General features: G+C 39.4%; 1 protein-coding gene across 1 annotated transcript; it reads left to right on the top strand.

Annotated features, from left to right (window-relative positions):
• Positions 1-14,609: 14,609 nt before the first annotated feature.
• Positions 14,610-25,315, top strand: LOC119771610 (NLR family CARD domain-containing protein 3-like). Its single transcript, XM_038267702.1, has 9 exons — positions 14,610-14,729; positions 16,486-16,564; positions 16,658-16,868; positions 19,612-21,403; positions 21,480-21,653; positions 22,844-23,017; positions 23,119-23,292; positions 23,483-23,529; positions 23,601-25,315. Exons 1-9 carry the CDS (start codon positions 14,674-14,676, stop codon positions 24,155-24,157), a joined length of 3,264 nt encoding a protein of 1,087 aa, XP_038123630.1. The 5' UTR covers positions 14,610-14,673; the 3' UTR covers positions 24,158-25,315.
• The last annotated feature ends 505 nt before the right edge of the window (positions 25,316-25,820 follow it).

Here is a 25,820-nt window from a genome sequence, read left to right as displayed (position 1 = left end):
ATGTGGTGTGATTGTTAAACCGCTGGTCCATAAACTAGAAGCTCATGAGTTCAAATCCCTCAGAAGTTGATCTTCTGTTTTTCTAACGACTGTAGAAGAAGAAACAAAAAGATAAATGCGCCCGGAGAAAAATCTCAATGTCCACAAGTGTGGCATGGATGTTAAAGCCTTCACTCTAAAACTAGAAACTCATGGGTTCAAATCCCACTGCTGTCTTTTTCTAACGACTGCAGAAGTAGAAACAAAAAGATAAATGCGCCCGGAGAAAAGTCCAAAGTGTGACAGGTGTCATAGCAGAGTGGGATTGTCTGCGACCGTAAGGCGCCAGTGGTGCAGAGTCTGAGTTCAATTCCATCTGTGGTTGATGTAGCCTGGAACTACCCACTGTGGTGGGTCAGGGAGGGGGCCGTGTCCCCTCCCTGACTTCCACAGCAACACCTGGAGGAGGTTATACATCAGGAAACAAGGACTGACTGGAAATTTTAATGACAGTCAGAAAAATACTAAAGTTATGTTTCTAAAATACTAACAGTAGTTTACTTAAGAACAGATTTAACTCATCTTTATTATATAGATAAGAAGATTAGACAACAATCGAAATCTTGAAGTGATTTAGTTCATTAGACTACAGTTGTTGGTGTTTTAGACATGTAACCTTTACTGCCTCCAGTTACATGAGTTAAATCGAAGGTTATGTTTCTAAAATACTAACAGATGTAACCCAGATACAACAAACAAGTGTTATACTTTTGACAACTTGAGTACAAATAGAAATCTTAATGTAACTAATTATTGGTCATAAGTAATGTAGTATAATGCAAGTGGTTCATTTTCAAGTTTTGTTAAAAACTACTGTTAGTATTTTACATAACTTTAGTATTTTTCTGACTGTCATTAAAATTTCCAGTCAGTCCTTGTTTCCTGATGTATAACCTCCTCCAGGTGTTGCTGTGGAAGTCAGGGAGGGGACACGGCCCCCTCCCTGACCCACCACAGTGGGTAGTTCCAGGCTACATCAACCACAGATGGAATTGAACTCAGACTCTGCACCACTGGCGCCTTACGGTCGCAGACAATCCCACTCTGCTATGACGCCTGTCACACTTTGGACTTTTCTCCGGGCGCATTTATCTTTTTGTTTCTTCTACAGTTGTTGGAAAAAGATAATATAAATTTCTGTGGGATTTGAACCCATGAGCTTCTAGTTTTAGAGTGAAGGCTTTATCATCCATGCCACACTTGTGGACATTTGGATTTTTCTCCGGGCGCATTTATCTTTTTGTTTCTTCTTCTACAGTCGTTGGAAAAACAGAAGATCAACTTCTGAGGGATTTGAACTCATGAGCTTCTAGTTTGAGGACCAGCGGTTAAACAATCACACCACATGCTCTATCACACGAAGCTCATCTTTTTGTAGCGTATTTATCTTTTTGGTTTCATTTCTCTCTTTGAAAACCAATAAATCTAGATGTAACATGTATAGTGCTTCTAGGTGTTATAATCTATGAGACTCCAGAGATGAACCAGGACTTGAACTCAGGATCCATTGGACTCTAAACCAGCATCTATTCCATCTGAGCTACGAGGCAGATGAAGAATCTTTCTCTTTAAAAGCTCTGATCTACCTTAGATTAGAAACCCAGAATTGCATAAAATGAGACTTATTTTGTAAAATATGCAATCCTGTGTGTTTTCACTTTTACAGGTGCTGAAAATATAGACAATATATACTTTAGCCTGTTCTCTGATCTAACCTCTGAATTTCTATATTAACCTTGATAATAATGGTGGCTAAAATCCAATAAGTATCAGCAGGATTTGATCCTATAACCTTCTGATCCAGGTCTGGTTAACTGGACCTCTGCACCACTAGACCCTCCACACTTTGATCTGTTCTTGCAACACATTCATCTCCTTCATGTCTGGATAAAGACTTTCAGCAGGAATCAGAGTCAGGACCTTCATTGATAAGATTGCTGATGTGAACATTAACTGTTCTTGAAATATGTTTATATTATTAAAGAAATCCTTCTGGTCTCCCTGAGGAATTGAACTCCAGACCCTCTGAACTCCCTCCCACCTCCTTTCCTCTCTGAGCTATCCAGCATCTAATTCCATGACATCTTCCACGTGACGACTGAACATTTCTCTTCCAGATCCTCATTTTCTCCAAAGCATCAGCTTCAGAACCCAGAGGTCCAAGCAGAGCTGGTTCTACAGCTGGTTCTGATGCTGGTCCCACTGCTCCACAGCTTCTTGTTAGGTTGGATCTTCTGCTCTGGATTCACTCCACAAGCAGATGGTCAGACCAGAACATCTTCACCTGATTCTAAACAGATTCATCATCAGAACCAGAACTGGATCCTTTCTTCATCTCTACATCTTAAACTAGGAAGGTCCAACACTGTCAGCAGTTCTGGTTCTGATCAGCTGGGTTTTCTCTGCAGTCATTAAATACATGGAAATATCTGCAAAAAGGTCTATTAATTTATCAATTAAAACATTTATTTTAATTTATATTCAGCTGGTGGAAAAAATAAAATAAAAAGACATTCAGAAACATTGTAAAAACAGGATTATGTATATTTATTTATAGTTTATAAATATCAAACACAAAGAAATTTATTGTCTGGATGAAACTACTTATTCTGATGGTTTTTATGTTTTTTAAATACCAACAGGCCATAATGAAAATGAGCTTTAAAGCTACAGTGTGTAATAATTCCAGGGATATACAGTCAGAAATGTAATATATTATACATAACTATGTTATTTATCATCATCTACGAGCTCAGCCTCTTAACCTTAATATTTGCGTTGCCTTAGAATTCGTTATTTATAATTACATAGGAGCGGGTCTCGCAGCCATGGAGGCTGACATCTTTGCGCTACGGCAGCGCAGAGCCAACAAACTAGCGATTGCGAGATCGCCCATTACGCTCGAAAGTAACTACGGCAAGTTGAGAGAGATGAACTGAGACGGTACTGAACAATAGATGGCAGTATTATGCCTGAGAATACTATCTGTAAAATTATTTTCAGCTGGTGGAAAAACAACTAAAAAGACATTTAGAAACATTGTAAAAACAGGATTATGTATATTTATTTATAGTTTATAAATATCTGAGGGAGGAGCAGCGGCATAAATACACATGAAGAAGAACCAGAACCAACCGGTTCCATTCAGAAAGCTAGAAATGATAGAAATAAAATAACAGCTATGTTTATTCTGTCAATCTTGTCCTCCAGGTGAGTTTTTCCTCCATTATAGAGCGTGATCAAAGCCCTGGCAGTGAATGGAGTCACAGTTCATGTCAGCTTTAGCAGCACTGGAGACCTTTTTGGACTCTGATGAAGTGAAACCATTCCTGGATTTAACAAAGACTGAAATAAATGAGGCAGAGTTTCCAGCTGATGTTCAGTTCAGGAAGTGCTGGATCTGTCCATGGTGCTGAAACACAGACTGTGGGTCAACTTCTTCCTGCTTATTCCAGTGTTTTGGATCCATGTCTGTGGTCTGCTCTGCATTAAAACATGACTTGGCATCAGGTGGGTCTAGAGCAGAGAAGAGATCATTGCTTCATCCAATCATGGAGGATAGAAGAAGAAAGCAGAGGCTCTGAATGTTGATGGAGATTCAGCTGGAAGCAAAGTTTGGACTTAAAGGCAGATCATCTGTGACCCTGAGGGAAGATTAGTAAGAATTAAGAGAATCATTATTTCTATAAGCTGATTTATCGCTGATGTTTCACATTCTGATTGTTCACAGTGGCAGAGGAAGAAGAGTTGATCCAGCAGATCTTTGACTGATCAGCTGGCAAAGCAGCAGATGATTGATCTGAACCATTATGATGCTCAGTAGTTAGCAGCTGCAGACTGGATGTGATGGTTACACTTCAGTCTCACAAGCTGTTTGGTTTAGAAAATCTTCCTAGTGAGCAGATGGACGTCATCACCATTAATGATGTCACACCAGTAGCTGGTGTGTTCTACCTTTAGCAGAGCTGGAAAAAAATAATAAATAAATAAAAAATGGAGAAGCTTCTTGTTAAAATGACGGAGATGAAAATGCAAAGTTAATGTTTGCAGGAAAGTTGGGGAAAAACACAATAGGAAGAAGAAAAGATCAACTGGATCTCCATTAATCAGGAGCATAATACCGCCCTCTGGTGGACATAGGATGTAACTATAAAACAAATATACTGCATTTATACATTCATATTATTACTACACCAGATAACATGTTATTGATATAATTAGCTTTGTGAATTAATGGCATTTAATTCTACTGTTTAAAAACACTTTGTAGAGGTCAGAGGATCAACTTCAGCTTTTTACTCCAGTAAAAGTGTAAAAGTACCATTTTTAAAAATACTTAAAGTATAAAAGTTTGCATCATGTTGAAAAAGTATTTATTTTGGTATGTGGTAAGCAACAAGTTGGGGCAGCACCGAGTCCACACACAAAGAAATGTATTGTTTTGATGAAGCTAATTATTCTGTTTTGTTTTTTTTAAATACCAACAGACCATAATAAAAATGAGCTTAAATGAAACAAAATTAATGAGTCTACCTTTTAAATTTAAGGAGTAGAAGTAAAAAAATTACTCCAGTCAAGTACAGAAAGCCTAAATTTCTACTTAAGTAACTTAAGTTTCTACTTTGTTTCCTGACACATCTGGCAGTAAATAAATTAGTTTATTGCAAGGTTTTAACTGTGTCCTGATTTGCCTCTCTACTGCCCTCCTGTGGTTATAGATGGTAACTACATGCTAAACTCCATATTTACAATAAAAATAATTTAGCCATTAATTTAGGACTGAAAGATAATGCCGTTTAGAATCAGAGTGTAGATCTACAGATATAGATAATCAGAGATAAGTCAAGTCAACTGAAACTGCTGCTAGCGTCTGTTAGCATCGTTAGCTCCGCTCTGAGTCTCTGGGGGCTGTTTTTTCTTTAACTCTGTGAAACTGATTCTTACTCACATTGATAGAGAAAACATTGGAACGAGACCTGGAGACACATTTGAGAAAATGTTTGGAACTGGGAAGAAGTTAATCTGCTGATCTGAGTCTGGAAACCAGCTAGCTACAGCGCTACAAACTCATTGGATTCAGATCAGCGGGTTTATAATTTTACAAGAATTACTACAACTAAAGTAAAGCTGAAATAAATCTATCAGAGATGCGCTTCCTGTGGAGCCTTTCAAAGTAAAACACATAGAAACTCTCCGCAGCGAGGAAATCCAATAGTTTTAGTAATTACATTAATGAATTAAAGATATATTTTTTACACATTTAAAAACCATTATTCTGAACATTACATGACAATCTGTTTTAATAATAATGAGCAGCAAAATCTAACTGCTGTGCTATAAACTATAGGATGTTTCTGTGTTTACGAGATACAACTACTTTGGTGTTTTATTATAGTAATACAACCTAATTTTATCTGACCAGATAAGAATTAAAATTATATTAAATATAACAGTTAATCTAAATTAACATTAACAACTTATAAACAAAATTTGTAATTACAATACTTAGCCAGCAGAGGGCAGTGAGAAGTCATCATTAAACATCCATTCATGCATCTTCTCCTACTTATTCAGTCTGTAGTATTAGGTTGTAATTACACATTAAACTTATTCTGAATTTTTAGAGCAATGTATTATATTGATGGTAAAAAAAAAAAGAAATATGAACGATTGTTGTTGTGGTAAAAGATGAATGCTGTCGTTCAATTCTATTCAGTGTATTTCTATAGCTCCAATTCACATCATGTCATCTCAGGTCACTTTCCAGTTCACCAGATCATCCAGTCAGATTGATTCAAAGTTTTCTATCTATAATCCCAGAGGAAAATTACTTTTACATAGCGCAGACCATGCCTCAAAATTGGATATAAATCAGAAATATCTGTGTCATACCAGCAACAAGCTAACTGCAACACCCTGCTGCAGGAGGATAAGCAGCCCTTAGGGACTAGAACCACCAGGCCCCGGAAACAGCTTCTTCTGAACACGTCCTGACACCGACTATAAGGACTGTAGAGTCTTATTACATTTTAACACACTGAAGGATAGTTCAGCACAGTATTTATACACAAATCCAAACATACAGCAAATTAAGATTATAACAATATAACAGAAAAAACTAAACTATACAAAAGTCTGGAAATCTGTGTCACTTACTCTTGACATCCCCCCTCTACCCTTTTCCAGAAATTATAAGAATGGCTACCATGTCTCCTCAAATTTTATATATTTACCTTTCAATATATAAGTTATATTTCAGCCAGTCAATTACATTTGGGGCTTGGAATTTTTCCAAAAAAGAGCTATAAGACGCTTGCTTATAGCAAACACATGTCAACAAAAGTATATTACTTTCTTTTCAAATGCATTTCAGGAGGGTATAAGTGCATAACAAATATTTTTGGTGATAATGGTAGATTAACGCTCATCATTTTATTGATCATGTCCCTCACCCCTTTCCAGAAAAACATTATATGTTCACACTCCCAAATGCAATGGTAAAAATCACCTTTGAGTTTGTTGCATTTAGTGCAGGTATCTGGAATAGTTTCATTATAATTATGTAGAATAGCTGGAGTCATGTAGGTCCGCATCAACCATTTATATTGCAGTAATTTCAATCATACACTTATTGTTTGAATCTGAGCTTCCTTACATGCCTCTGTCCAATCATTCTCACATAGATCTTATTTTAAGTCTTTCCTCCAGGCGTCTAATTTATTCATTGACGATTCTTTTGATTCTGATGCTATAATTCTGTATTGGTGTGACATTAAACCTCTGGCATAGCAGTCTTTTACCATTTCTTAGCTAGTACTGCCATGTCTAAAGAGTTCCTTTGAACTGAAAAAATATAATTCCTTATTTGTAGATATTTAAAGAAGTGCTTTTTGGGTATATTAACTATATTGACTAGTTCCTCAAAAGACCTAAATTTGTTTGAAGAATACAAAACTTTAACAGATTTTATCCCCTTTTCTGCCCAACTTTTAAAACCTGCATCTGACTTTCCTGATTTAAAGTCCATATTACCGCTGTTTGGTGGTGGTTAGGGAATATACTGAAATAAGTACAGTAATTTGGGTATAATATTCATTTTTTAAACATTTATGTGACCAATTAATTGTGACATTAGCTCTAATAATATCCGTATGTTTTCTAACTGCAATGGCAAAGGGTTCTATAGAAATTACAAAGAGGAGAAGAGAGAGAGACGATCCTTGCTGACATCCCCTCGATATAGTGAAAGGTTTTGACACTGTATTGTTTGTAAGTACCTCAGCTACTGGCTCATTACTGAGAATTTTAGGGCCACGTCATAAGGTTAAATGCCTTCTCTGTATCCGATATAAAATGGCAGAATCTGCTGCATTCCGCTGGTTATGAAGGATATTGAGAAGCCTTCTAACATTATGAAATCCTTGTCTACATTGTACAAAACCATTTTGGTCCTCTCCAATTAAATTAGCTAATACTGCTTCCAATCTCCGTGCCAACAGTTTTCATAAAATTCTATGACTTAGACTTTTTGGGTGCATGTTTTCACATTTTGTATTACTTTTTCCTGGTTTTGGTAGTAATGTATTTAATGCTCCTCTCATTGATGTTGGAAGGATGCCAGATCCAAATGCCTCTATTGCCATATCTAATAAGGGATTTGTTAATTTTACTTTAAATTTCTAATAAATATCTATGGAAGACCATCCGGTCCTGGTGATTTTCCTGACGCTGTTGAATCAATAGCTAATGCTATCTCTTCTACAGTTATCCATTCTTCAAGCTTCAGCTGAGATTTGGGGCAAATCAAGATTTTTTAGAAATTATGTTCATAATTCCTCATGTGAAGAGAAAGCTGGACTATATAGATTACTATAATCGTCTCTGAAAGTTTCATTTATCTTTATTGGATCTATAATGTTTCCTGATTGTGATTCTATTGTAACAATACCCCTTTCCTTTTGTCTTTTTTTAATTTGCCAAGTAGTTTTCCTAATTTGTATCCATGCTCATAGAGATTTTGGTTTTAGTTTACCTATGAATGTATTCATTTATAGTGAATACATAGTCTCTGTAAACATCTACATAAATACACATTTATTAAACAAATATATTAGCACTTCTGGATAGAAGCAAACAAAAGTTCATTGCTTTGTACTTGTGACAACGTAATGACAACAAAGTTGAATTCTATTCTATTTTTGGAAGACTCCCTAAAATTACATAATTCCCCTTTAATAGAAATAGTGACCAGAAGTATTATAGCTTAAATGCTTAGCTTATCAGAACTCTCATTTTAAGCCAACAAAGCTCTTCTTTCTCTGCACCCACTGCTATGAGAGGAGAGGGGATGTGAATAGGAGGATGCATTAAATGGTGTCAGAAAAAGGAGCAACTGATGGACGTTCTTTCTGAACAGGCAAATAACTTGGCCAACTTGGGGCAACCCGAAAAGCAGCTGCAGATCACTGTACATAAAGACATGATTCATGTGGAAAGTTATTTTCAATATATGGAAATATGGCAGCTGTTGTATTTCTGTCTAAAGATAAACAGGTCAACTCATTAACAAGTAAAAAGCTTATTTTTTCTTTACATGTATTGACAAGACATTGGCCTTTGACTCACAGGTGAAACTGGGAGCACAAAACCAGGGACATAAATGGAATAAAAACTACAGAATGTGAACTAAACCAATATTAAAGCAGAAAAATAGCCCTGAGCTATCTAAGAAAATATATAAATAATACACAAAGTACATGGTGAAAATACTTGGTTATGGATCAGCATATGATTTAATAATAGAGAATCTGTCTATCAAAAACAGCTGTGATTTGTCTCCATCTGGTGGCCAAATCCTAAATTGAAAGAATAAAGTAAAGATGTTGTTATAGTTCTCTTCGAGCTACAACTAATTACCCAGTTTTTTACAAACAGATTTCATTGATCCATTGATTTGGTAGTTTTCATGTTTATTAAATAAACCTTAGTTTTTACGTCACTGGTGAAACAAAAGGGGAATTTCTCTGAAATCAGGTGACCAGTGATGAACCAATCCTCTGTCTCGGTGAAAAACAAAACTGGTTCCCCTGGTAGTAACAGATCTTTCAGTTTCTGCCTTACAGTGACACAGAAAAAAGGATCTCCGGAGAAATCTTCTAAAAGGTAAAGTAAGATGCTGTTTTCCATCGTTAACTTTGTAGAATAAGCTGTGGGAAAGTGTTGTCCTGTAGAACCCGCAGAAAGAACCAATATATTTCACATTAATGGCAGTGACACCGAAGAGGCCTGGTGTTTTCCCATATCCTCAAAACTAAGATTGCGCATCTAAAGAGCTTTTTACGGTATACTTTTTATCATGTGAAGATTTGATTAAGTTAAAGAAATTGCAAATTTTTTTAAAAACGGACATTAAACATTTCTACAAGGTTCTGCACCTTTTTTAGCATTTGAAAACGATTTTAATATTTCAGATTATTTGATTTAAGATTATTTTAAGATTTAATAAAACCTTAAACAGCAACAAAAATATGCAGACATATATTGCAATATACTACTTTAATAATAATATAACAATAATAATACTTTGTTTTATCATTATTATTGTAGTAGTAATACTTAGAAATCATTCAACTGGGGCTGTACAGGATTACTGAATGTAGTGTTTAGTTAATTTCTTTCCAGTAGATGGCGCCCGATTGCAGCCTGTAAACCTCCGTGTAGAGGCGCACTGAGAATCTATATGCGGTCAAACACTGTTGGTCTGATCCCAGAGTTCCATGAAGGTTCACAGACGGGTTAGTGAGAACCCAGCTTGTTCCATTCGGTAGGACCCTGAGAGTCGATCATCTAAACACAGTTTTTACTGTGTTCTCTAAAGCTTGGTAGTTACCAGCAGATAAAATTATGATAATAATTAAAAAAGATTAAAAAAAACCCTGCGTCATCTAAGCTTCAGCGTCAGCTGAACCATTTGATCCTGGATGTTTATAGTGTGATCATATTCGTGTGAGCAATGATAGAATAAAGAATATGACTATAGAATCTAGATGAAACTTAGACATTTCCACACAGACCTGTCTGAAGTGTTTTTTTTTCTCCACACCTGTTTGTCCAAAACCTGACTGACAACCTTTGCCCTGCCCCTCCCCTGGTTTGCGCGCGCTCAACTCTGACTGTGCGCGATCTGCTTCCTGATCGTAGAGCCTGATCCCTACGCTCATAAACTATAAAACAGTAGACCACCGCATCGACCATTTTTTGTGAAAACTTGGTTCGGTGTATTTAAAATTTTTTATTGGGTTAAGATTAATAGAAATTTCTGATTCGATGTATGAATGTTGCAAATATATATATTCAAAATTCAACAATCCAATTGAGATTAAAAACCTCTCTTTCAAGGGAGTTCTGGCCAAGAGGCAGCAAAGTTACATAAGAAACAGAGATAAATGAAATTTGATGACAGCTACATAAAAATTAAAAAAAATCAGTAAAACAAAGATCATTGAGGCTGCTTCAAATTCTTTCACTTTTAATTTTAAAGCATTTAAGGATAAAAACTCAGTCAACTTCCAGTTTCTTCGTTAAAAAAAATCCATGCACAAGGAGCTACATATATATATATATATATATATATATATATATATATATATATATATATATATATATATATATATATATACATTTAAATATATTTACTAAAACTGTGTATTTAATTTCTTTTCTAGAGCTACTAAATAATGTTAAAATATTTTGTGTTCAGGATTCTTGTCTTCTAGGTGAAGACAAGAGGTGATGTAACATTTTCTTTGGTTTCTAAAGAATTATATCAGACTATGTTTTGATTTACACCCACATGGGAAATGATATACCTGAATAAAACCTTAAAGGAATGTATATTCAGCTACTACCATAAAATGTTTTCCTCTTATTGGAGGATTTTGTTTTTAGGCTAAACATATTTTTGTCAAACTAATATTTACTTTAACTTTATGCTCCTTTAGTTCATTGCAATTAATATGAAAACTAACAAACAAAAAAATAAGTTTAAACTTTTTGTCTCTTTCCTTTGCAGCTTTGTAGGCCATGACTCTGTGCACAAAATAAAACGGATTTGGTTTTCAACTGCTGACAGCAAACAAAAGATTTATAAAATTCACACTGAAGACAAAGTCTTTTATTCAGTGTGGATTAAAAAATGTCCATTTATAAGAATTTTTTTATATAAACATTACATTTATTTATATGTGTGCATTTGTTAGTGTTCCTCCAAGTAAAGTCACTAAATAACACATGGAATCACATTCGATTTAGATGCAGTCTAAACTTATATGAAGTTACATCTTGTGCATTCAAAATAATAGAGATAATTAACATTTTAGAGACTAATTGAAGTAAACTCAATGTCCAGACTATTATGATCATGGAAAAAAATAGCCAGAATTTTCCTGGTATTTATGGTAAAACTGTTAACATGAATATTTTTGGATTCAGAATAATTTTCGGTTTAGTTTCTGTGGAACAGCTGTGGTGTAAGGACCATCTGGTGGAGGAGAAGCAAACACTGAGCGCTGCAGAATATTGTTTATAGAAAAACAAGTGTTATTAAGCAAGAAATTGAGATTGATCTTTTTTATTCAACCTGTAGCTTGTGCTTGGACTTAACGTAATTTTTTAGAAAAAAAAAAAATAAATTTCACTTTACTTGGAGTTGCCATCGTTATGTTTTGAGCTGTACACCAGTCGCCTGGATTATCCACAATACAAGGCCTGAAACAATCCAGTAATCGATTAACTGGAGTGTAGAGACGGTAAAACCTGCCTTTAGCTGAAAGAGCGACCCACTTAGAGCAGGAATTATACCAAGATTGTAAAAAATATATAAACATTTTGCATTTAGGATAAAAAAATAAAACAATTCTGAACTCCTCAAGTGGAAAAGTTTGAGCTTCACCTGGTTTAATTACATAAAGTCTACTTTAAAGAATATTTTGCTATCTCATTATTAATCAATTAACCAAAAAAAATAAATAAATCGACAGATTATTCAATTTTCAAAATATTTCTTAGTTGCTGCCCTACACAAAACTCATCTTAAATCTAACGTTTCGGTTCTTTGCTGGGTTGGACCCATTCAACAGGAAAATAAGCTATAGGCTTATAGATGCATCAGCACTGAACTACTGAGGCGTCAGTCTAATCATCAAACCATGTTTTAGTTATAAAGGGTAAAATAAAAAGGATATTTGAAAGATAATTTTACTAAAACATAAAGATCTACCTTGTCTTTATCCTGATTACAGATGACTTCCTTTTTTAGCTCCTTTTACCAGCTGAGCTGACTTAAAAGCTTTGATGGAGGCTACACTATCCCTCAGTTTTTAGTGAACATGACTCTAAATATTGCCCTATTTCTTTCCTTCATATATCTTTCCTTCTCAAATGAAGGTGGAAGGTGTGGGAGGTGTGTGAGCTGAGGTGAGCGGCATGGATCAGAGGGGCAGAGAACCGGAGGACCAGAGCAAAGCTCAGAGGTCAGATCAGCGTCTCTAACTGTCTAGGACTCTTTTCCACATCAGAGCTCAGCATGAACATCACCAAGTCATCTTTATTTTCAGGAAACCACCTGAACCAGAACCTGAACAGGAACCCAGCTGTGTGTCCTTAAAGAACAACAGGTCAAAGGATGACTATTATGATTTTAAATCAGAGCAACCTTCAGCTGCAAAGAGGTGAGTTGTTTCTAAATGTTTAACCGTATTAAACTGAACCCACTTGGTTAGAAATGTTTTGATTATGCATTATCGTATTTATAACACAGTTTGTTTTGGCTGGATTTGTTTCCACCAATTCAGTCTCCAGTTAGTTCAGGGTAAACAGGTGTTACTAGGTGTCTGTAATTTGCCTGTTGATCCAGCAGGGGTTCTGCAGATCTGTGTCCAAATGTCTGTCCTAATTCCTAACCCCTTCATCACTATCTGGAGTGGAGACTATGTAGTAAACTCAGTTAACTGACCGTTTAGAAAGATTCAATTTCAATTCAGTTTATTTCTATCAAAGAAAAACCAGCTGATTGCATCGACTCATTGACTCTTCAGCAATCCCTCACACTAAGCATGCTTGTAGCGACAGTGGAGAGGAAAAACTCCCTTAGAACAGGAAGAAACTTCCAGCAGAACCAGGCTCAGTGTGAGCGGCCATCTGCTGAGGCCCACTGGGGTTCAAGGAGACAGAAGCAGACATAGAAAAAGGAAAAAGGGGTCCCTATGTCCTCCAGCAGTCTAAGCCTATAGCAGCAGAACTATAGAGATAGATCAGGATAACCTGAGCCACTCTAACTAGAAGCTTTATCAAAAAGGAAAGTTTTAAGCCTAGTTTTCACAGTATAAAGGAATCAAGGGTTGAACCAGACCATCTGTGACTACATTAGTGAGAGATTTGGACACGACAGAGTTGACAGGGATTGAAGGAAAAGCTTTTCTATTAAGGAAATGTATTTAAAAGAGCAAAGGTTAAAGGTCAGATTATGACCTCTAACTGTCCAGGACTCTCCTCTGAGTCAGAGCTCAGCATGAACATCACCAAAGCATCTCTATCCACAGGAAACGACCAGAACCAGAACCTGGACCAGAACCCAGCTGTGCGTCCCTAAAGAGCGACATGTCAAAGGACGCCTTCTATGAATTTAAATCAGACCAACGATTACCTGCAAAAAGGTGAGCCGCTTCTAAATGTTTAAACTAATTAGTTTAACATGTTAACCCTTTAAGCTCTGAGGGTCTTAGGAGCAAATTCCACCTGAAATTCCATCTGTGGATTAAAGCAAGTTCAGCTCCCAGACTATAAATTGGAAACACAGTTTCTTGTATTTGTGTGACTGAAAGGCATTAAGGAATATTTTCCAGGTGGAACCACTATTTTAAATGTCACCATGTCTGATTTATAGGTGATTAAACAAAGAAAGAATGAAGGAAATATAAAAGCAAAGGTTAAAGTTCATATATTCACCTCTAACTGTCCAGGACTCTCCTCTGTGTCAGAGCTCAGCATGAACATCACCAAAGCATCTCTATCCACAGGAAACGACCAGAACCAGAACCTGGACCAGAACCTGGACCAGAACCCAGCTGTGTGTCCTTAAAGAGCGACATGTCAAAGGACGCCTTCTATGAATTTAAATCAGACCAACGATTACCTGCAAAAAGGTGAGCCGCTTCTAAATGTTTAAACTAATTAGTTTAACATGTTAACCCTTTAAGCTCTGAGGGTCTTAGGAGCAAATTCCACCTGAAATTCCATCTGTGGATTAAAGCAAGTTCAGCTCCCAGACTATAAATTGGAAACACAGTTTCTTGTATTTGTGTGACTGAAAGGCATTAAGGAATATTTTCCAGGTGGAACCACTATTTTAAATGTCACCATGTCTGATTTATAGGTGATTAAACAAAGAAAGAATGAAGGAAATATAAAAGCAAAGGTTAAAGTTCATATATTCACCTCTAACTGTCCAGGACTCTCCTCTGTGTCAGAGCTCAGCATGAACATCACCAAAGCATCTCTATCCACAGGAAACGACCAGAACCAGAACCTGGACCAGAACCTGGACCAGAACCCAGCTGTGTGTCCTTAAAGAGCGACATGTCAAAGGACGCCTTCTATGAATTTAAATCAGACCAACGATTACCTGCAAAAAGGTGAGCCGCTTCTAAATGTTCAAACTAATTAGTCCTGTTCAAAGGGAGTTTTTCCTCTCCACTGTCGCTACAAGCATGCTTAGTGTGAGGGATTGCTGAAGAGTCAATGAGTCGATGCAATCAGCTGGTTTTCCTTAAATAGAAAATTTTGAACCAATCTGACTGGATGATCTGGTTGAACTGGAAAGTGACCTGAGATGACATGATGTGAATTGGAGCTATAGAAATAAACTGGATAGAATTGAATTATCAGATAGTGCAGTTATACATTTTAAAGAATCTGCTTCACTTTCTCTCTCCTCTGTGTCGCTGAGCAGTGCTGCAGAGTGCAAAAGCTTAGCTTATTCCCCTTCACAGGTTGATGAATTTGTTGATGGGGTTGCTAGTTCTCTGCGTATTGCCTTAGACAACGAAAATGAAAACCGTTAAAAATAGAAAGCTTGTTCCTTGGTTTAATGCAGAGCTGCGTACTTTGAAGCAAAATGCTAGGAAACTGGAGACAAAATATCGCTCCACAGGAATCCTACCTAGTCTGGAAAAATAGTTTCCTGCTGTATAAGAGGACCCTTTGTAAAGCAAGAGCAGCATATTTCTCCTCATTAATAGAGGAGAATAAGAATAATCCTAGATTTCTTTTTAATACAGTTGCCAAACTCACCCAGAGCCATAGCTCTGTTGAACCGTCCATTCCACCTGCTCTTAGCGGCAATGATTTTATGGGATTCTTTATAAATAAGATTTATCTTATTAAAAATAAGATCATAAGCACTCCTCTATCCGCGATTGTACCTGAGGTAGTCATGGAATCTGAACCGGGTTTAGACTGCTTTGATCCAGTTGAACTTTCAGAGTTAGCAAAACTATTGTCTTCATCTAAGCCTTCAACTTGGATGTTAGATCCCAGTTCCAACCAGGTTATTTAACCTCTTGGACACTAGGCCTGTTTTCGAGAAATATGCCTCAGGCGAGTGCTGAGGACCCAAATTTGGGTCCTCATGTTATGAAAAGGTTAAGGAGGTATTCCCTTTGATCTCCTCCTCCATTTTAGATGTGATTAATCTATCTCTGTTACAGGGATATGTACCAAAGGCTTTTAAGGTTGCTGGAATTAAACCTCTGCTTAAGAAACCGTCTCTTGACCCAGATGACTTGGTTAATTATAGACCTATATCCAATCTTCCTTTCTGATCTAAAATTCTTGAGAAAGTAGTTGCCAAACAAGTGTGCGATCACTTCCACCATAATGAACTTTTTGAAGAGTTTCAGTCTGGCTTTAGAGCTCATCATAGCACTGAAACAGCTCTGGTGAAAGTCACTAATGATATTCTCATGGCCTCAGATAATGGACTTGTATCTGTGCTCGTCCTGTTGGATCTTAGTGCTGCATTTGATACAGTTGACCATAATATTCTTTTAGAAAGACTTGAATATTTTGTTGGAATTAAAGGAACAGCACTAGACTGGTTTAAATCTTATCTATCTGATCGATTTCAGATTGTTCATGCTAATGACAGATCTTCAACATGCTCAAAGGTTACCTGTGGAGTACCACAGGGATCAGTGCTAGGACCAATTCTCTTTACTTTATATATGCTCCCAATTGGTAGAGTTATTAGACAGCATTTTCACTGTTATGCACATAAATGTAATAAATTCCCACTTTCTATTTAAAAATACACTGGTTGTGGAGCAGGACACCGCGTGGACCTTTGTTGTTGTTCAGAATGTGAGTTAATGCTTCCTGGTTCCTCCACAGACTCTACCAGCAGAGCTCAGAGGTTCCCAGTGGTCCATCTGCCCAGCAGCATCAAACCGAGCTGGACTCCATATTCATGGTCTGTGCTTCTATTACTGATGTCCAACATGGGTCTGATGTTTGGCTCCATCATCTCAGCCTGATGAGCCCTTCATGTATTGATCTGTTTCAGCTGCTGGAGGAAAACATTGTCACTTTTGTGAAGAAGGAGCTGAAGAAGATCCAGAAGGTTCTGAGTCTGGAGGAAAGCTTAGAGTGTCAGTGGGAGGATGAGGGTGAGGATGAAGAGCAGATCAAGAGCAGCAGAGAAGCTTTGGTGAAAATCACCATGAACTTCCTGAGGAGGATGAAGCAGGAGGGAATGGCTGACCGCCTGCAGAGCAGTAAGTCAGATAGACAATCCTGACAGGCTTCACAGCTCTAATGACCAGTCCTGCTCTGATCTCAACAAAGTTTTCATCCTTAAACTGAAAGCAGAAGAGCTGTGGAGATCTTAATGAAACCAGCGACAGTTTCAGCAAACAGGCGATGAGTCTGAAGGAGTCTGGGCTCCTTGTACCCAGACTGTGCGTAGCCTCGCAGGTGTGCAAAAGCCTGAGCTACAACCTTTATGTTGAAGATCACATTTAGTGAATAAAAAGGAAATTAATCTCTGATAAATCAATATTTTATTACCAATTGTTATGGGAAAAAAATGATTAAACTATACCAGAGGTCACGGATTAGCGGATCGCAGTCTGGATCCGGACACACCTGCTGGCTAATCCGGACCCAACCTGATTTAAAACATTTATAAATTATTGCATGTTGTCCGACGACATCATAGTGGAGGGTTTTAACATCCATGGTGACAATGAAGTTGATAGCTGAAGTGTAGCATTTAATGCTATCTTAGACATATTGGCTTTGTTCAAAATGTGAATAGTCCCACACATTCTCATCTTCATACAATGGACCTTGTACTGAGATGCGGCATAGAGCAGAGGTCAAGGAATAGCGGACTGCAGTCTGGGTTGCTGCTGCTAGGTACTTCTAGACACAGCAGGCAATTTTCTATAATATTGTCTATTAAAAAATTCAATCTATAACATGGATGCATAAAAACCTCATTTTATTTTAGTGTTAAATTCTGTTTAAAGTAACAGCTTGTTAAAAATGTCTGCAGACCTTTACTTATTGAGTTTCTATATTCGGACCCCGTTGATTTCTATTTGGTGACCACTGAACTGTACAGTCCACTTAAATAAATGGAGATAGATTAAAGAAAAAGAGAACATCAGCTCTGCTCTGGTTAGGCAAAGTGTAACTCACTAATTATAACCCTGCAGGAAGGCTGTGAAGCTCTTCAAAGACTATTACCCAAACAGTTGGAAACACACTATATGAAATATCCTTGGGAAACATTCTAGCTTGTTATGAGAAACATTATGTTAATCCCAAACTCTCCTTAACCTCTCCAAACCCACCCAATCGCAGATGACCACTTTTAAAGCATTTACAACTAATAACTCCAGCTGTAAAATGTTTACCAATATAGACATGTTATACATCATTGGAAAGCTTAGATTCTCCACAATTCAACCACCAAGTTCATTTTATGGACACTGCAAGCACCAAAGGACAATTAACACAGACATAGCAGCATGTCAACATGTGTACATAAAAAGTCAGCCACAGCTACATTCCTTTGAAGGCATCCAATCTTCAATGGTTTATACTTCATTCATTCATAAGGGTCCACAGATTAAAAGTAATCCAGCATCTCAGCATCAAGTAATCCAGATCAGAAATGTAATACTTAGGCCCCGTTCACACGAAGCCAAACCCTGGCCTAAACGCACAAATTTTTCACCAAACCAGCCTCTCATCCATACGAAGCCGGCGTTTCGGGGGTCTGTAAACGATCTTTTTTTTAATTAAGCCTTCATAATGGGGAAGATTTTGAAACGCCGTTTTCGCATTTCCATCTTTAAGCTCTAACCGCATTTTTTTTCTTACACGCATGCGTCATAGCGTCGCCTCTAAACACGCATGCGCGACACAGTATCACAACAACAATGGCGCCGTACTGTGTTGAATGGTTGCTGCTCATGCTACTCACCCTGCTGTCGGGCTTACAACAGAATCTTCTTCTTCTGGAATATCTCCAGGAAGAACAGAGCAATATCGACCACATAGTTCAGCACCTGAATCTGACTGAACCACCAAAATGGACCCGCAGGGCAACCATGAATAAATATTAGTGCGCATGCCCAACATTTCGTCGCCTATTTTTGCTTTGGCACCACAGCGCCACTTACAGGCCTGGCATACATTTTGCAGCGTTTTCATGCATTCGTGTGGACGATCACATTTATTTTACGTCTCCGTCTTTACGACAAACGTTCTGGAAAATATTAGCGTTCCGTGTTCGTTTTGACTTCGTGTGGGCGGGGCCTTATTTCCTCAGTTGTTAGCCCGTGATGTTTGGTATGGCTCTTTACATCGTCTGCTTATCTACAAGACGCAAGTGTCAGGGACAGCCAGTGAAGTCTCACAAGCGCTCCCTATTTGCCTTTCTTCCAATGATGCACAGAGTAGAGCCTCATAGAGTCCTGCTGTTATTGGCTAGGACCACATGGGCTGTTGGGCTTTGTAACCAATAAAATAAGGTTATAAACAAGGGTAGGCAGGGCTGGGTTGCATAAAGCAGAGCTGTGTGAAACACACAGCTGAGACTGGATCAATGCACGCAGCTCCAAGCTGAATAATAACAACGGTCTGATTATTATTTTTTTTAAGTTTAGACGCTGTTTTTTTTTATTACAATGCCTAAGGCTGAAAAAAAGCAAACTACAGTTAAAATAGTTTGCAAACTAAATATTTAGTTTTTTTAATAAATATTTAGCTTCAGATTAAATATTTAGTTTGCAAACTAAATATTTAACGCCCCACAGATTTGACTTTTTTTTTTCTTTTTTGCAGAAACCTGACCTGGACAAAGCCTAAAAGGCTAAACAAACACATATATTTATTAGCATTAGATGTTTATTTGTTTATCTTCTAATCTAGCCATCATCACTTTTACCACTTTAAGACAATTAGCGTTTTTCCGGGTGGTATTGATGATATATTGTGTTCTAATAGGGACTGGAGCTGGAAACTGTCAACGCAAACTCAAGTCAAACTTGAAGATGAAGTTCCAATGTGTGTTTGAGGGAATCGCTAAAGCAGGAAACCCATCTCTTCTGAACCAGATCTACACAGAGCTCTACATCACAGAGGGAGGGACTGGAGAGGTCAATGATGAACATGAGGTCAGACAGATTGAAAGAACATCCAGAAAACCACACAGACCAGAAACAACAATCAGACAAGAAGACATTTTAAAGCCATCACCTGAAAGAGATCAACCAATCAGAGCAGTGATGACAAAGGGAGTGGCTGGCATTGGGAAAACAGTCTTAACCCAGAAGTTCACTCTGGACTGGGCTGAAGGCAAAGCCCACCAGAACATCCAGTTCATATTTCCATTCACCTTCAGAGAGCTGAATGTGCTGAAAGAGAAACGGTTCAGCTTGGTGGAACTTGTTCATCGCTTCTTCACTGAAACCAAAGAAATCTGCAACTTTGAAGACTTCCAGGTTCTGTTTATCTTGGATGGTCTGGATGAGAGTCGACTTCCTCTGGACTTCACCAACAATGAGGTCCTGACTGATGTTACAGAGTCCACCTCAGTGGATGTTCTGCTGATAAACCTCATCAGGGGGAATCTGCTTCCCTCTGCTCTCCTCTGGATAACCACACGACCTGCAGCAGCCAATCAGATCCCTCCTCAGTGTGTTGACAGGATTACAGAGGTCAGAGGGTTCACTGACCGTCAGAAAGAGGAGTATTTTAGGAAGAGATTCAGAGACGAGGAGAAGGCCAGCAAGATCATCTCCCACATCAGGACATCACGGAGTCTCCACATCATGTGCCACATCCCAGTGTTCTGCTGGGTCGCTGCTGCAGTTCTGGAGGTGTTGGAAGTAGAAAAGAGAGGGGAGCTTCCCAAGACCCTAACTCAGATGTACATCTACTTTCTGGTGTTTCAGATTAACATGAGGAAGACCAAATATGATAGAGCATCTGTGGCAGATCCACACTGGAGTCCAGAGAGCAGAAAAATCATTGTGTCCCTGGCAAAACTGGCTTTTTATCAGCTTCAGAAAAGAAACGCTATCTTCTATGAATCACACCTGCTAGAGTGTGGCATCGATGTCAGAGCAGCCTCAGTTTACTCAGGAGTGTTCACAGAGATCTTTAAAGAGGAGACAGGGCTGCACCAGAAGAAGGTATTCTGCTTTGTCCATCTGAGTGTTCAGGAGTTTTTGGCGGCTCTTCACGTCCATCTGACCTTCATCAACTCTGGGATCAACCTGATGGAAGAACAGTCAACATCCTGGAGAACTGAGACGAGAGAAGACGAGTCTGCAGAAACGGATATTTACAGGAGTGCTGTTGACAAGGCATTGCAGAGTTCCGACGGGCACCTGGACTTGTTCCTGCGCTTCTTCATGGGTCTTTCAGTACAGAACAACCAGAGACTTCTGGAAGGTTTGTTGAGACAAACCCCATGCTGTTCCAATACCAATCAGGAAACTGTCCAGTATGTCAAAAAGAAAATCAGTGAGAATCTACAAGCAGAAAAAAGCATAAACCTTTTTCATTGTCTGAACGAGCTGAACGACCGTTCCTTGATGGAGGAGATTCAGCGTTCACTGGATTCAGGAAGTCTCTCCCCAGAACGACTGTCACCTGCCCAGTGGTCAGCTCTGGCTTTTATCTTGACTTCATCTGAACAAAGTCTTGATACTTTTGACCTGAAAAAGTATTCAGCCTCAGAGGATACCTTCCTAAGATTGCTGCCGGTGGTCAAACAATCAAAGAAAGCTATGTCAGTATTTAGCTTTAAGTTTTATATACAATGATTATACTCCCCACTTTAAGATTACCCCTATCTCCTTTTTCAGCCTGAGCCATTGTAACCTCTCAGACAGAAGCTGTGAGACACTGTCATCGGTTCTTGGCTCCTACTCATCAAGCTTGACAGAGCTCAACCTGAGTAACAACAACTTGAAGGACTCGGGAGTTTTCCTCTTATGTTCTGGACTGGAGAGTCAAGATTGTGCCCTGGAAATTCTGAGGTAAGACATCCAGTGGTTTTATGTTGAAGTTTATCGCAGCTGTAAGGTAGTGCCATTTAAGGATCCAAACCTTTTTTATATTCAACATAAGTTAATCTGTGCCAGTCTGCACCCAGTTTGAACCGAGTCTGTGTCACTGAGAGCCATTGTAACAATGAATTTCCCTTTGTAACATTGATTAAGTACGTCTTGTCTTGGTCTAGTCTAGTGTAGAGAGATATGGCAGCTATTGCTACATTTCCACCTTGGTCTTTGGATGGAATCCTAAAGAAATGAGGCTTGTATTATTTCTATGAACTATATTTTTTATTGAATATATGTTCCATCCATCCATCCATCTTCTTCCACTTATCCGGGGTCCATTTGTGGGCGTAGCAGCTTCAGTAGGGAGGCATAGACGTCCTTTTTCCGAGCCACTTGGGCCAACTCTTTGGGTGAATTCCAGGGCGTTCCCAGGCCAGCTGAGAAACATAGTCCCTCCAGCGTGTCATGGGTCTCCCTCTGGGCCTCCTCCTGGTGGGACGTCCCTGGAACACCTCACCAGGAAGACGTCCAGGAGGCATCCTAATCAGATGTCATAGCCACCTCAACCGGCTCCTTGTATCCAGGACCCTATAGATGAGGGTAGGAACGTAGATCCACCGGTAAATTGAGAGCTTTGCTGTTTTTGGCTCAGCTCTTTCTTCACCACAACAGACCGGCACAGCACCCGCTTCACAGCAGATGCCGTACCAATCCGCCTATTGACCTCCCGCTTCATCTTCCCCTCATTCGTGAACAAGACCCCAAGATACTTAAACTCCTCCACTAGGGGCAGTACATCCTCCCCAACCCGGAGAAGGCACTCTACCCTTTTCTGGCTCAAGACCATGGTCTCGGATTTGGACGCACTGATCCTCATTTCAGCCGCTTCACTCTCGGCTGTAAATCGCTCCAGTGAGAGCTGTAGATCACGCCCCGAGGAAGAACCTCTAGAGATTACTTTACTAGAATTAAATTTCCCTTTGGACTACATAAAGTATTGATTGAAATATATCAGGTTTGATTCCTGGTTCTGCCTCAATGTAGACATGCTGCTTCTAGTAGTAAATATTTTCTTCTTCTCTTCACTCTAGGTAAATAAATAAAGAAGTAGAATTATTTGGGTGTATTCATGATTTTTTTAAATTAATTCTTTCTTTTCAAACCAGCCTGAGCTCTTGTAACCTGTCGGGAACCAGCTGCAAACATCTGTCCTCTGTACTATGGTCCCAGTCCTCTCGTCTGACTGACTTGGACCTCACTAACAATGATCTCAGCGACTCGGGGGTGAACCTCCTGTCTGCAGGCCTGGCAAGTCCACACTGCAAACTGCAGACTCTAAGGTCAGGAGGTTAATTTATCTGGTTTTCTTCTCCTGAATCTGTTTCTATGCTTCATTTCTGGGATGTTTCTGTAACTCTATTAATAATGAATCATTTTGCAGCCTGTCAGGCTGTCTGATCACAGAGGAAGGTTGTGCTTTTCTGGCCGCTGCTTTGAGCTCCAACCCGTCTCATTTGAGGGACCTGGACCTGAGCTACAACCATCCAGGAGAAGATGGAGAGAAATTGATGACGGCTCGATTAGAAGATGGCCGTTCCAGACTGGAGACTCTCAGGTGCAGAAATAGCTGCAGTGAAAATCGGTTTAGTCTTTTCTTGAGTTGTTGTGTTTTAAGCCTTACGATGGTTAAACTGATATTTCATCACCTCATAAATCTCAGTTTAACTGGTTGTGAACCAAAAAGAAAAAAAAAAGCGTTTCTATTAGATTTAGTGTGAAAGCTTTATTACCTCTGATGTTCTCAGGATGGAGCCTGCTGGAGTCCAATACTTGAAACCAGGTTTAAGGAAGTGTAAGTATTTGTTTTTATTTAGTATTAATAAGGCTAAAGGATCAAAGCTCAGCTCCTGCTTCTTTCATCAGATTCCCGTCGGCTTGTTTTTGACCGGAACACGATGCACAGAAACCTAAAGCTGTCTGAGGATAACAGGAAGGTGACGCATGAGGAGGAGGACCAGCTCTACTCGGATCATCCGGACAGGTTCGACTGGTGCCGCCAGCTGCTGTGCAGAGACGCTCTGTTTGGCCGCTGCTACTGGGAGGTGGAGCGGAAAGGAAGAGTTCATGTTTCAGTGACTTACAGAGGAATCGGCAGGAAGGGAGACAGCGACCTCTGTGAGTTGGGATACAATGAAAAGTCCTGGAGTCTCTTCTGCTCTGACGGCATTTACTCCGTCTATCACAACAACAAAGGAACATCGGTTAGTCTCAACTCCATCTCCTCCTCCTCCTCCTCCTTGGTCACCAGCAGAGTGGCCGTCTATCTGGACCATCCTGCTGGCCTGCTGTCCTTCTACAGAGTCTCCTCAGACTCGTTGATCCACATCCACACCTTCAGCACCAGCTTCTCTGAACCTCTGCATCCTGGGTTTGGAGTCGGCTTCAGGCCGGGTTCCTCCGTGTCTCTCTGTTTGGTTTAGACCCGGAGAGACGCGTTCCATCAGTCCTGCTGAAAAGCCTTCATGCTTTTAGCATCATCATCATCAGTTTGATCCAAACGTCTTGCTTTATCATTATTGCTGTTACAGACAGAAACATTCAGGTTTTCTCCTGTTTCAGAAAACTTTTTTTTTTTACCATAAAATAGTAAAAAAGTTTTTTGTTGTTTTCCATAGATTCTGTTCCTGTTTGCATGAAATTAGGAGCTTTTTAATAGTTATATGATGGTTTTAAGGTTTTGAATTTAATTAGTTTGGTTCCTGATTGACCTTTTTTATCTTAATAGATGGCGCCCCTGTGTTTGGCTGGCCGTCTCCCTCTGCTGAGAGTGTTAATGTTTTTCCTGTAGCTGCTGTTTGTTGTGCGTAGTGTGTCACCACTGTTGGTGTATGATCGCCTGACACTTTTTAATATTTTTAAATCTTTGGAAAAACCGCCAATTTGCGGCTTTGCTGGACACTCAAAGAGGCTTCCGCCTTACCTGGAGTCTATACCGCCGCATCTGTGGCGTCCTTCCTGCTGGTTACCTTGCAACGGTTGCCGCAGAAAACGCGGAAAGCGAGGGGGAGTCCTGAGTAAACTGAAAATGTTTCTGGCTGCCTCCCTCCATGAACCCTGTCGTCTTCCATCCAGACCATCCACACACTACAGTGGCTACGATCTACGGAGTTCCACGGAGTACAGATATCGGTGGCTCCGACCGGTCCTTTGGGACACCGGAGTGCTGTTTCCATGCTGTCGGCCAGTGCGGATCTCCCAGCGGGGCTGCGTGCCGGGAAATGTCCGCTCGCGTTTATCTTGAGAGACTTTTTTACAACACATGATCTGGATTTCCTGCTGTTGACAGAGACCTGGGTGAAACCAGGTGAAAACAGCGCCTTCTCGGAGCTCCTCCCCCCCGGCTGTTTCTACGTCAGCACCCCGCGAGCTGCCGGTCGCGGGGTGTGGCCTGGCTGCTAACTTTAAGGAGAGCTTCAGATGCAGGACGATAACCACCAAAAATTACTCCAGTTTGGAACTGCAGCTGTTTGTGATCAACCTTACCTGCCCTGTGCTGTGTGCCACAGTTTATCGCCCGCCCAAATCTAATAAGGACTTTCTTCAAGAGTTCTCAGAGTTTTTGTCTGAGTTTCCTCCAAAATTTGATAAGCTGCTGATTTGTGGAGACTTTAATATTCATGTTTGATGTGCAGCAAATCAACTGGCCAACGAATTCAAAGGCCTTTTAGTCTCCTTTGATATCACTCAATCTGTTAATGCACCAAAACACGAGTATGGGCACACACTCAACATGTTCCATTCAACATGTTCTGCGATTCTTGACTCTGTTGCCCCTTTTCAGCAAAAAACGACCCAAACTAAGTCGGATCCCTGGCTGAATGACCATACCCGTCTGCTCAGACAACAATGCAGACAGGCTGAACGGCGGTGGAAAAAGGATAAACTGCATGTATCCCTGGGCTGGTTAAGGGACAGCTTGGCTGCTTGCCAGAGAGCTCTAAAGGACGCCAAGTCCAAACATTTGTCCTCCATAATAGATAATAGCTCTCATAATCCTAGACTGCTATTTAATACTATTGATTCTGTCAATAATCCATGCCCTACTGTCCTGTCTGATGCCTCCACTGCAACCTGCGAGGAGTT

This window comes from Cyprinodon tularosa, unplaced genomic scaffold (genome assembly GCF_016077235.1).
Source record: "Cyprinodon tularosa strain WSP-4 unplaced genomic scaffold, ASM1607723v1 ctg681, whole genome shotgun sequence".
Classification (NCBI taxonomy): Eukaryota; Metazoa; Chordata; class Actinopteri; order Cyprinodontiformes; family Cyprinodontidae; genus Cyprinodon; species Cyprinodon tularosa.
This window is presented reverse-complemented; position numbering and strand designations above follow the sequence as displayed.

Excerpts from the sequence above, each read along its gene's own strand:
- LOC119771610 (XM_038267702.1), top strand. The coding sequence starts at position 14,674 with ATGTCAAAGGACGCCTTCTATGAATTTAAATCAGACCAACGATTACCT. Across the intron at positions 21,654-22,843 it reads TGTGCCCTGGAAATTCTGAG|CCTGAGCTCTTGTAACCTGT; the intron begins GTAAGACATCCA and ends TTTTCAAACCAG. Across the intron at positions 23,018-23,118 it reads TGCAAACTGCAGACTCTAAG|CCTGTCAGGCTGTCTGATCA; the intron begins GTCAGGAGGTTA and ends ATCATTTTGCAG.